This window comes from Scleropages formosus, chromosome 7 (assembly GCF_900964775.1).
Source record: "Scleropages formosus chromosome 7, fSclFor1.1, whole genome shotgun sequence".
In the NCBI taxonomy this organism is placed as follows: Eukaryota; Metazoa; Chordata; class Actinopteri; order Osteoglossiformes; family Osteoglossidae; genus Scleropages; species Scleropages formosus.
The window spans coordinates 7,620,157-7,633,267 of NC_041812.1; the positions used below are offsets into that span (position 1 = coordinate 7,620,157).

At 44.6% G+C, this 13,111-nt stretch overlaps 1 protein-coding gene across 1 annotated transcript in view; it reads right to left on the minus strand.

Moving 5' to 3' along the window:
- Nucleotides 1-2,084: 2,084 nt before the first annotated feature.
- tmeff1a (transmembrane protein with EGF-like and two follistatin-like domains 1a) overlaps nt 2,085-13,111 on the minus strand; it is a 65,748-nt gene continuing 54,721 nt past the window's right edge. The window contains exons 7-10 of the mRNA XM_029253504.1: nt 9,223-9,279; nt 6,779-6,896; nt 5,007-5,168; nt 2,085-2,719 (exon numbers count right to left, since the gene is read on the minus strand). Coding sequence (XP_029109337.1) covers nt 2,635-2,719; nt 5,007-5,168; nt 6,779-6,896; nt 9,223-9,279 — 422 coding nt within the window. The 3' untranslated portion in view covers nt 2,085-2,634. The remainder of the gene's footprint in view (nt 2,720-5,006; nt 5,169-6,778; nt 6,897-9,222; nt 9,280-13,111) is intronic.

Below are 13,111 nucleotides of genomic sequence, written 5' to 3' on the forward strand. Positions count from 1 at the left end.
AGTTGGTGGAGGGGACGGAGGCAAATTCTGAAAGCAGATCACCCAAAAGCTGTGTTAGACCACGCTGGGCTCAGTTTCCGGCAGACGTGATCACTCAGAGGAGCTCCGGCAAAGCCTGTGAGAGAAAGACGGCCGGTGGGGAGCCGGGTCACGTCAGCAAGGCGCGCGCACCGTTTTGTCGGTGTGGCGAACGAAAGCCACACGCGCACGCTCAACCCACGTCTGCATAGTCGCACGGCATACATGAGGGGCACTCTATTAATCCTTTTCGGCGAAGACCTTGCAGACTCGGAGCACATGATGCATTTTGTATCAGGTTCGAGTGCTTACGTTCGGAGCCGCGCTCATCCAGAATAAGGATCTACCCATTAACGTACCCTGCTGAGTCACCTGTGCTCCGCTGAGCCTTTCTTACCCGTTTGCACGATGGCTCTTTTTCTCCTTTACGTTCCCAGCCGAGTACTTTTACGGGCCATGAAAGGCTTTTGTTGCTAATTTCGAGAGATTAAAAATGGTTGTTTTGCTAGACTTATAAAAACCACGAGCCTGACCCTGCATCTTGCAAAAATAGAAATGTTTGAAAAAACCCACTTTCAGTCATGAAATGTTCAAGTACAAACAAACCAGCGTCTGTTTTTATTAATGGAACGGGGCCTTCAAAATGTAAGAACATTGATCGTACATTGAAAGAACACGTATGTTTTTTCTTGGGATTTCTTCATTTTTTGGCTTAGCTGATGTTTTTGTCTCACGTCTCGTTTTATTTTGTGCTGCGGAGGACATCGTAACAGTGAACAGCTGTGTCAGTGGATTTTGTGCGATTCCATGACTTTTGTTAGAAATAAGTCGTTTAAATGATGCGCTTAGGAACGTCAGGAGCAACATATTTCAGGGGTCCTTGAAAAAATTCGGAATCAGGGTACGGATTCAAACTTCCTCCGTTTTTCTACAAATAAACCATTAATAAAAGACGTAATTGTATTTTTTGCATTTCGGCACAGAACAAGTTCAAGTGCACTTGGAGAGCAGGCCGTGGCTGTGGATAAAGCAGTGGGGGAAACGTCGTAACTCTCAGCGGTTGAACAACTCAGCAGAATACAACGTCTACATTAAAAAAAAGAACTTTTATTGTTTTTTCATTGTTCGGGACAGAAATGATCGACTATGAAGTCCTACATGCAGAATATCAATAACGTCAAAACAAACACATTCTACTCACATTTTTTTAAGAGTCACCGCTTGAGGGTTAACAACAAGTAGATCGCTACTTTGGACAAACTACAACCAGATGTATTCAGACAAAGACTTCCGTCTGCGGACCCTGGCGCTCCACAAATGGATCTGCTCACTTGCCAGTCCTGGGTGCTGCTTTGGACACTACAGTCGAACACAAGGTGTCAGGAAGTGGCACATTTTTTCCTTGTAAAAACAAAACACCGCAGTGCTCAAATAAAAGAAAGATCACACGAGCCAACAATCTGCTCTTCTTTCTCCGTCAAAAACGCATTTATGTTTTCATCGCTGAATAAGGACTGTGTCACCCCTTATGTATTAATTTTGTCAAAGGTCTGTTTTCTAAACCAAACAGTTAAAAGGTTAATGGGTCAGGATAAGAGAGCAACTGCAGGGGCAGCAACACGATACTGAAATAATCCTGTCTGTGGTTTTTTTTTTAAACATATATCAGTGAAATCCAGAATTCCCGGTGATGTTTCGACTGTAGAGAGGATCTCTCTATCGATGTAGTACAATCAATATTTTTCACCCCCATTTTCACACAGAAAGACCTCGACTTTGTAACCGCAACCCGTCACAGAGTCCAGCGCTGCGGTAAATCATACATCGGTGCCAAACATTGACATATTGAGATGGGGTGTACGTAATAAAAAAGGCAGTGCCCATTTGGAAACTACAAGACCGTCCGGAACATACAATACAGCATTTAATTTAAGTTAAAACTACATCACAGAACACAGTTTCACAAGTCATGCGATATGCAATTTCTAAAAAAAAAAAAAAAAAAAAAAAAAAAAAATCATGATCATAATAACAATAAAACAAAAGAAAAAAAGCTACCATTAAAAAAAGTTACCTAGTTAAACACAGTGTGTTCTATTCATTGGATTACATATTAAAGAATAACTGTAAACGTCAACCTCGCTGGCTAATGTCTTATCCATTTAAAACTGCATTTGGTGTTCAGCTGCACATCAATTGCAAAAAAAAAAAAGAAAAGAAAAGAAAAAAAGAGAGAATATGGTGAAGTTGCTGAGAATTATCTTTCCCAATAAATAGTACATTCCATGAAGCAGAAGTCTGTGACATTACCATAGGAACAAACGGAATGCCACGGCTATCTCCGACCATCTTCAACGAGGCATCGAAAAGAAACCGCGGAAAAGAAAATAAAAGCAGAACGTTTCTTCTGAACAGTCTGTAGCTGTTAAAAACAATCCTGTGCCTTTCGATGGCAAGCACTCCCAACGTCCAGAAATGAAACGAAAAACATAAGGCCCCTGAAATAAATATCTTCATTCTTCTTTTTTTTTTTTTGTTTTCAAGAAAAAAAAAACGCAAAAGAACTCATTAAAAATGTATTCCCCATGGTAAGAAAAAAGGTATAAAAAGCACAAGCTATACCATCCTGGAGGAAGTATCTGATGCAAAGTGTCCGAGGTTCTGCTTTTGCCGACGGCCCCTGTTGTTTTTTGGGCATTTTCTGTAAGCAGCAAACAAAAAACATTGAGATTAAGCAACGGGTGAAAATCATGCATTTTTCTGCACCTCAACAGCAGCAACAGAATGCGGGGAGCAAATGAACAAGAGAAGTACATCAACAACATACCAAACACATACATCTCTAAATACACACACATATACACACGCACACACACCCACAAGGCATCCCCAGCAGGACTCAAACCCCAGACCCACCACACAGCAGGACCTGTCCTGATTAATATAAATGCACTCGTCCCACCATTAATGGCGATTATTTGACTGACGTCTTTGTGTAAGTCGTTTACAGTGTTGGTTTGTACATTAATCTATCCATCCATCGTCAACAGCCACTTCTTCCGAACGGGGTCGCAGCGAGCCGGAGCCTCACCCAGCAACACAGGGTGCAAGGCCGAAGGGGGAGGCGACACCAGTCCATCACAAGGCACCCCGAGCAGGGCTCGAACCCCACACCCGCCACACAGCAGGCACCGGCTGAACCCGCTGCACCACCACGCGCCCCCTACATTACTCTAATTACAGTGATTTACCCATCCATAGAGCTGGGTAATTTTTACTGTATCAATTCAGGGTAAGTACCTTGATCAAGCGTACGGCAGCTGGAATGGGGATTTAAACCAGGAACCTTCAAGTAGAAGATATGCTACCTGTCTTACAGAGTGTCCTTATTAATTATTATTTATTATAGCAATCACAGCTTACTTAAAAAGCAGATAAATAGAGGAGCATCTGTATTGTTACCCTCTTATTGGCTGTATAAGGGGCAGTTGGTACATAGATAGCTTTGAGTGCAAGGACCTGGGTTCGCATCCCACCTCCCCTTGTAGTACCCTTGATCGTACTTGTCCTGAATTGATAACAAAAAAACGAAAACAGGAAAGCACAGCTAAAAACGCCAATATCTGCTGGGGTTCGCTTCATAATATTTCAGCACAAAACTTCCACTTTGGAGACGGTGAACAATTAATGTGTTTTCTCTCCTCCGTCAATCCGAAACATGGAAAAACTTAATTTCCTGTGTTTTGTACTACTTCCTATAATCTCCGCTGATAAGTGGGTATTTGACAAAACCCCTTTGAAATCTGAGTAATTTCAGGCTAAAAATGACAGGCCATGTTGTTAATTTTCGCTATGGAAATATCGGGAGCGCAAAATATTTGTAGGGTGAGACCGAAACATAAATAATTCTTGTTAGTTGGTATGAACAACATACAGGTGAAAGAAGCAGCATTTTTAGTGCAGTGCCTTTGCCTTTGGCAGGGTTCATGTACCGCGGTGCCTCTGCTGATCCGGTACCTTTCAGCGCATTGAGCGTTTCGGTGCGAAGGTGCAGGCCTTTCAGGAAGCCCCGTCTTTCTTTTGCATCAATGTAACCGCGGCGAACGTGTAATTACAGCGGAGCAGCCTGTGTCTCGCAGATATAGCTCTCGGCGCGGTAAAAATGCCCCTTTACTGTAACCACGACAGCAAAATTCAATGTAAAAAATTCAATAAGCTGCTGCAGTGGCCACATTGGCCTTGAGTTCCGGGATCCGAAAAGTCCTTTAGAAAGCACAGGAACACGGTTAAAAAAAAAAAAGTTTTTCTACAGTTCAGTTGATTCTCATCTGTAGAAAAGACTACTGTTGGGAACAGAAAATTTACTGCTTTCGATATAAAAATGTATCAGTCACTTGCAGTTGTAACATCAACACATTCCAGGCACGAAATGGGCAGCAAGTGTGGTGGTTAGTTGCACTGCAGTCAAATGACACGGGTTTGAATCCTTCTGCTGTAGTACCTTCAATCAAGATACTTGCCCAAAATTGACACAGTAAAAATTACCCTGCTGATTAAATGAGTAAATCAGTGCAAGTAGCTTCAGTGTACAAACCTAAAATTTAAGTCAGTTGGGAGGGAATCATGAGCCAAACAAGCGATAAACCAATAACTTGACAAAACCCTTTTAAAAATGGTTCCCTTCCCAGCATAAAAGGCACACTGTTCCATGCGACAGTCTGCAGGGGTTCAATATGGGGGATATTTTTAATTAGCAGATGAAAACAAAAAAGCACAATCTTCTACCTAAAATCTAGCCTAACTTCAATACTGCAATATCGAATAATGGCCTCAAATGATGGATGAAAAGAGAAGCTTTAGCTATTACCATATATAACAGACTCCTATAAATAATGCAATTCGAAGCAGCGTTTTGGCTCCCGCGTCGCTCGCTCCGCAGCCGAGAAACGGCACCGCGACGAAGATGCGAGAGCAGAACGGCCGCCCACCTTGTGATGCACATCACCACGGCGACGATGATGGCAATCTGCACGGCTCCGATGATGGCGGCGATCAGGACGTAGTGGAGCTTCTGCCCGCTGGGCACCACGTAGAGGATGTTGAAGTCCTGGGTCTCGTCACACTGCGGTCCCTTGTACCCGGAGTCACAGCTGGGGGGGGGGGGGGGACACGGAGAATAACACCTTCAAGGACTTCTGTGTTGCTCCAGTCACAAAATGTTCAGTCTTAAATCTGTAATATTCTGTAACAGTCGTGTCAAGAGTTACAACGGAAGCTTCAAGTTTTAAGGGAAAACAATAAAAAAGCAATACACTGATGTGTGTGTGTGTTTTTTTTTTTCCCATAATTTTAATCGATTCTACATCTTCATTCAGCTGGCACACCATTAACAGCTAGCTGGTTAACCATTAAAGAATTAATTTTGCATAACGGAATGTTGTTCTTATCATTATTACTGTTATTGTTCTCCAGGCTAGTTAGATGAATAATCTATCTGCGTGTTGTCTCCCCCTCCAAGGATGGGAACCGCTCTGACGTGAGGGACGAAACCCTCCTGATTTGCATTCAGTTTTCGTTCCCGGAGCCTCCTCACGACACAGGAGGGAATCAAACCCATGTGCCTCCGGGAGCGGGACGCAGCTGGAATTCTAACATTGATTAGCTGATTCCAAACGTGACCTTTAAACCTGATACACCAATGATGACAACTGCACCGACGCTAGAATCAGAGAAGAAACAGGACACATTAGTCAAAGAGTTTAAAAAAAAAAAATGAATAAATAAAAATCTAGAGATTCTCTCACGTGGTCATTTGTGGCACCATTAAAAACAAAATCAAATATCAAAACTATACACGAAAGCACAAAACTCCGAATCGAGTGATGCTTCGAAAGCTTTTGTTCGGGATCCGAAACGTATCATCTTGCACTTAAGTGTGTAATGAATGACACTTCTAAAGAGAAAGTGCATTAGCTGTGTTATTTATACCGAGGCACCGCTGCGCCGCTTTGAAATTTCAAACGAAATGCCTTCAAAACCAAGGACATTCATACCGAGGCCGCATCCTTCTGCGGTTCGCTACGAATCAATAATAACCGCCATAATGACACACATTTCGTTTCTCTTCAGCTCTTGGAAATTTAATGTGAAATGACTTTGACTAAATCGTAAGCTCCGTATTATATAAAACAACATGTAGCTACACAACTCGAAGGCTGGAAAAAGCAAGGGCGGCTTGAATGAGGACAAATGTAGGGTGATTTGAGGCAATAACTAGCAAGAAATAAGAAGTAGCCTGGAATTAATGCCACGCGCTTTCACATTCGGGTTTGTTTTTGCCATTTCATGGGTGATAATACATTAGGAATGTATTATCGAAGGAAATCCGCCCGGCCGCATGCAAGCAGACAGATCCGGTACTATATAACTGATTGAATCCATCACAGTGGCTTTAAAAACTGTTGAAAATTAAATTTTAAATACCGCTGAGGCATCGGATCAGGCCTTTGTGAAGACGTATTATCGGTGCTGCTCCGTTATATTCAAATATGACAACTTATTACGATTAGGCATGAACTTAGTTCAAAGCGCAGCTGCTGGGTTTTGATTTTTACTTTTGCCCTGTTATACTGAAACAAATAGCTGTGTGTGTGTTTGTGTCCGTTTGGTGTTTGGTGTTTGGTTCGGTTGACCTGGAGCAGCCAAGCTCCGCCCACAGCGGTCAAGGCGACAGGAAACGAAGCTCCTCCGAAGGTCTTACCGGCAGCTGGCTATGTTGTACTTGATCTCGCACTTTCCGTGCACGCAGAAGCCGGCGTAGTTGTCTGTGCAGGGCATGGGAAAGCCGCCGTAGACGCCGTCGCCCTGGTCAGAGGTTTCTGAGGGGTGCGAGCAACAGGAGCGGGGGGCGTTACCATGGAAACGTCAACACAGCAGGCTTAAAAAAACGTATCAATATTGTCGAGGAGCGCGATTTTTCGGGTTCCCTTCGTCACCTTACAGCAATGGAATTAGTTACATTAAAGTTAATTAATGGTTCATTAAATAATTTATGCAGGTTACTTATTCATTAATTTGACCCTTTTCTCCAGACAACTTACATTATTAGACTGTTACAGTTTTTTACCCATTTATGCAGATGAGTACCTTCTACCTTATCAGTTCAGGGTAAATTCCTTGCTCAGGAATACTACAGACAGAGGTACGATTTGAATCCAGGTCCTAAAAACGCCAAGTCGCATCTCTAACCGCTTTGCCACCCTGCTGCCTGTAAATTATTACCTTCATTAGGAGCAATAAGAACCGCAAGAGTCAGGCTCTGGCCAGTTAAAATTTGTTTGGATTTTTGTAAAACATTACTTCTGTTATAAATTTTACTTTATTTTACTTTATCTCCTGTTATAAAAGGTTTAATGAATGTTGTCTGTCACGAGAAAATGGCTGCAAAGCAATGGCTCTTCTCTTTCTCTAATCAGTTTTGCCATCAGACGGATATAAAAGGTGTGTCTCCTGAATCCTCCTTTGTCTCGCAGCCGGAGGTGCCGTGCGTTTCGTGATCGAACATCCCGAGCCACGTCAACGCCATCGACGTGTTCGTCAATTCGGCAAACGGTGCAGGTGGGGGTGGGATAACAGGAGGGCGCAGCTCATCAGAGCAGCTTTCCAAACCACCAAAAACAGATCAATCCTCTTGGCTCGTGAAATTCTCTACTGTTTATTACAGTTTTTATTACAAATTTTTTTTCCTGCTACGGTGAGTCTTTAGGTTCTGATAATGAACACCTTCTTGTGCTGCTCCACTGTATAAATCACAGCCAGCCTAAAGAGCAGAACAAAATCCCTGTCTTAGCTCAAGACAGTGTCTTCTGTCTTATTTTTAACAAATTGCGGGAAGGGGTCATTAATACAAAGAATAACATCAACATTAGGAATATTACTGTTTGTTTATTACGCCATTTAGTGTGCTGTCAAGCCGTGCCTTTTCTAACGAGTTGTTCTCGTGTAATTGGCTTCCTTTTATATCTGGCCTAAAGCCTTATGTAATTATCAAGCAAGTAATAATATTAATGAGCGGATTTGATTTAGTCTTTTAATGACTATCTCAGAACTCATCAAATAAAATATAATTTATTGGTAATTACGTCGGATGTTTGATATGTCTTCCTCAGGCCTAATCCAGGCCATACAGCAAATGAGGCCAATAGGAAATATCTAACAAGCATAAAAGGATTGTGTGACTGTGCGGCACATCCTCGGTAATTTGCCTGTAAAATTTGTAGGCTTCAACATGGGGACGTGAACCTATCTTATCTGGTTCCCGAAAAAAAGCCCCTGAGCGCTCAAGTAATTGGTATATATCATGCATATTCATTTTTAGGAACCCGTATTATAGCATGTTCACCAAATTATTAATTATATAATTAACAGACTTGTTATTTTTAATTAAAAATGTAAAGCGGGTAACAGTGCTTTATAGGTCGTGCCACGCTGAAAACGCAACCGCGTGGCTCCCTGATCTTCCCGTGGCGTCGAAACCGGCGACACCCTCCTTGGTGGGCTACCCTCATAGCTGGAGAATAAGTCATGCGCACAAAAATACCCATAATTCACTGCTCCTGACCCCAGAGTGGCAGATGCAAAGGCGTTGTCGCGTCTCACTCGAGCTGAGCGTGACCGCGGAAAAGAGAGCCGCCCGCATCTGCCTCGCGGTTTACCAAACTGGGACTGTGTGAGCACTGCACTCCTCTCCTTCTAACAGTACTCAGTCCCCAAAGGGGATTTGGTACCAGAGTACATTACCATTAGTCTAAAATTAGTGTAAATCCCAGAACGGGAGAGGAATGTAGAGCCGCTCCCATGAATTTAAAAATTCAGTTGACGGAAACTTTAGATGAAATCTTGGAATGAAATTATAGGTGTAGTTGGTGGGGGGGGGGGGGGTAGTGGTTATACTTGTCGTCTTGCACAGGAATGACCGCTGTTTGAATCCCGACTTCTGTTGTAATACCAAGCCTTGATCGAAGTACGTACCCTGATCTGAAAGCGTAAAAATTACCCTGCTGTAAGAATGAGTAAATCGTTGCAATTAGCTTCACGCACAAATCTATCACTGTAAGCTGCCTTGGAGAAAAGCATCAGCGAAATGAATAAATAATGTCAGGTTCGCCGGGTCTCCATGATGAGAAATGCACAGACGTCTCTTACCTGAAAGATCGGGCTTGTATGGATTCCCCTCGTCCTTCTTCCCAAACTTGTCTTTATCTGCGGGTGGAGCACAGCTCGGTGAACATCGATGGCGTGTGTAACCCAGGTGACGCACGCCCACATCCAGTTCATCTATGTACCTCACACCCCATATACAGATGGGCATTCGAACGGACAGATATTTGATAAAACAATTCAGCGTTTTTCCTAACAGTTCAACAGCAGATTCCCTACTGGGCTATAAACCATCCGCTAACATGTTTAATGATCCAGGGTGTGAACCGTTAAATCAGCTGCTGCCCATAAAAAAGCACAATGTATGAGAGTTAAAAAAAAAAAAAGTCTGCTAAGCAAGTGAATAATTAAAGCATCGCCCTGGAAATTTGGAGGGAAACGCGTTTGTCACACTCGGGGGGGGAAAGGAGCGCTCTCGTCCCGGGGATCGCAAACAGAGACGCGACGGCGCACTTTCGTTTCCTCGTGGAGAGCGGCTCGCCCTATTTATGACGCCTCACAAATATTGACATGGGGACAAAGAGAGGCTGGGGGGAGGGGGTGGAGGGCCGGGTGCCACGTCTGTAACCTCGAGAGGCAAGCTAGGGCAGCGTCAGCGACGGCACGCGAGTCCCACCCTGCTGCACCACCGTGTTTACCGACCGTGTTTACTTTACCCTGCAAAGGCCGGGATCCGTTTAACTTCTACCGAAGGCCTCGTACCCCGTTGAACCCGAGACCCTGCACCTCAACTGGCGTGTACTCGGCTGTTCGGGGCACGCCCGTCTTAAGTCTTTGGCGTACCGATACGTTTTCCTCGACTTACAAGAGGCTTCCGTTCCGACGACCTCATCACAAGTTCACTTTTTGCCTTAAATCACAAACCATCTTACACTGTATTACATGAACCATGAGGACATACAATGAACACACTTATTCATCTAGCTGACACTTTTCTCCAAAGCAACTTATAATGTTAATACTACAACTATTTTCCCATTTAGACAGCTGGACAATTTTTACTAGAGCCATTTAGGGTAAGTACCTTGCTCAAGGGTATTACAGCTGAAGGTGATGAGCAAACCAGCAACCTTTGGATCCAAAGGCAGTAGCTGTAACCACTACACTACCAGCTGTTCCCGAATGTTACACATGAATGTTACCTTGTATAATAGGGCTTTGTATTTTTTCCACTATCAACAATAATATCAACACAGTACAGAATTGTAATTATATTCTCAAGTTACATTATTTTCAAATTCATCTCTAAATCTCTTTTCTTTTGCTTTTCCTTCTCTGCACCCCCAGAAAAGTCACATTTTAGCTTACTAGTCATTTTAAATAAAAGTAACTCGATTGGCATCGTAAACAAAACATTCTACAAATAAAACAACGTGAAATGTCGGGACTCGAAAATGATATAAAACGGTTGATGTCGCAACTCTGGGTCATCATTGAGTTGCACGTCGTAAATCGAGGATTACCAGCACACAGATTCCTTCATCTCTGTACCGCTTGTCGTAAGCGACGCCCCCTCCAAAACCAGACTTCCCTTACACACGCACACATCTGCGCACCCTGATAGACGAGCGAACACACCCATCACCCGACACGGTGCATTTCTAGCCAAAACCTCAACGTTTCGAGATGGATTGTTACATGTGATTTCAGTTTGCGACAGCAAGGCCCCGAAATGCATGGCCTGATCCGTAGACTCACCGGAGGCCCCTCGGAAAAGACGCTAAAGCGATTTCATTTCCGCTCAAAGTCACTGGGAGCAAGCTGTCACTCCGCAAATGGTCCTGTTGCCAAATCGATGCAAAGTGAACGAGTGCGAACGCGGGGAACCGCTTTAAATAATCGCTTTTCGAAGCCGAAGCAAATGCACTTTTTAAATTAGATGCCAAAGCCATTCTATAAAAAACCCTCCTTTTCTATTATGTATGTTTGAATTGCATATTTAGGGAGGCAAATCTGCCGCTCTCCGTCCCTGTTACTTAACAAGAGCGATAAAGTGCATTTGAAATCCCTCGACTTGCAAATTAGGAAAAAGCTTCAAACTTCACTCGCGCGGCTCACACCACTCAGTCTTGGGCACAAGTTTTGATCGCCTCCAGAAACCCGGCATGAGCAAAGGACAGGTGGCAGCGAGAGGCCGGAATAAAAGACCCAAACAGGAGGAGGTGAGCAGAGCGAGTTCCCCTACTGTGGACCACCAACCGCACTCCTTCTTTAACTGGACATCCTGTTCAAAGACTGGGAGCAAGGTGTGTGTGTGTGTGTGTGTGTGTGTGTGTGTGTGTGAGACTGCCAGTGCAGGGGAAGCAACAGCACCCAGATGGGAAGGAGCCCCAGTTTGCCAGGCCGTGGGGGGAACACGGCAGCGCGTGGCATACTAATCCGACACTGTAAAACAAAGCAAACGGCCAAGGTTGTGAATATGTGAACAAAAGAAGGCAGAATGACGTCCCGCTCATCTATTTTTAACGCTGTCTTTCCTAAAATAACTGACAATGCTCCCGAGTGCTTTGATGTTTTATTACTAGAGCAGCTGTGTTCGTACTGTTGTGTCGATGGGCGCTTACTTCTAGAACCTGTACGAAAGGGATGGCAGTGCTAAAAAATAAAGACGGCGTAAAACCAGGGCTAAGAATGGGGCAAGACACCCTGTACTTTATTATTTCAGGGTAATTACCTTGATCACTGTAATTAGAGTGAGATTTGAACCCAAGGAAGCAGCTCAAATGACCATGATGCCACAGCTCTAACAAACAGGTAAATCATTGTAAATTGCCTTGGAGAAGGACATCGGCTCAATGGAGAAATACAAACTAGAACCTTCTGGTCTCCTGTGGGCACCAATGTGAGGTGTGTACTCTGAGCTACTTGCAATGATTTACCTGTTTAAAAAATCTGAGTTGAGATTGAGAGGTGGGGGTTTACCTAAATGGGACATGGTGGGCTGTGTATCAACACCATCCTGACTACAGTCAGGACTAAAGATGCTGTTCAGCTTTGTCCAAAGTGACAAGGAACACTTGGCAACTTTAGACTTTACACCGATGTACCCATTTATGCCGTCGTTGTCGGCGCCACCGAGCCGGACCCGACCCACGGCGACCACCCGTGTGGTTCTCAAGGCAAGGGAGGAATGGAGGCGGGTCGCCAGGTCCTTCTTCCACGTCGGGGGAGGTGCATCCAGGGGAGAAGCACGGAGCCACCTTGTACCCCAAGCGGGACTCGAACCCCAGACCCCCCACACAGCAAGGCACCGGCCAAACCCGCTGCTCCGCCACACCCCCCAACTGTAAATCAAGGAAATCAAACTGTAATCACATCACAGAGGTTAAATGGAAGAGAACTCGAACCGAGGGACCTTTGAATTTCAAAGCGTGCTGCTGCCCCCGAGCGCGTGGTGCCGTCGCACAAGTCAGCGCAGCGTAGGACATCAGGGTTCCCACAAGGAGCCAAGTGCAGTGTAATAATTCCATGTGCAGAGGTGACATTAGTACTTGCCGAGCAATAATTAAGCAGCGGTAACAAGCGAAACATTGAAACGTTTCACTTCCACTGCGATTTCCTCCGCGTCACACAATCTGTCTTGTTAATATGGACCGAACGGACCGCGCTGACCCTACGCACGACGGTCGAGAATAGCTCCGTATTCACCTCGCTGCAACCCCGGCGCGCCGGCCAATGCTTTAGTCCGCACGCATAATGAGCTAGCGACGCTGGCGCGGATGTTGGCGGCAGGCTCCATCTGGCAGGGCGACGGCCGGCGTCACTGCTGCTCGCTCTCGCCCTCTACAGGCAGAGACAGGCTTAACGACCGCATTGGAAAAAATGCTACCGAACACCCCCACCCCACCCCCCACGGCGACTCTCTATTCTGTAG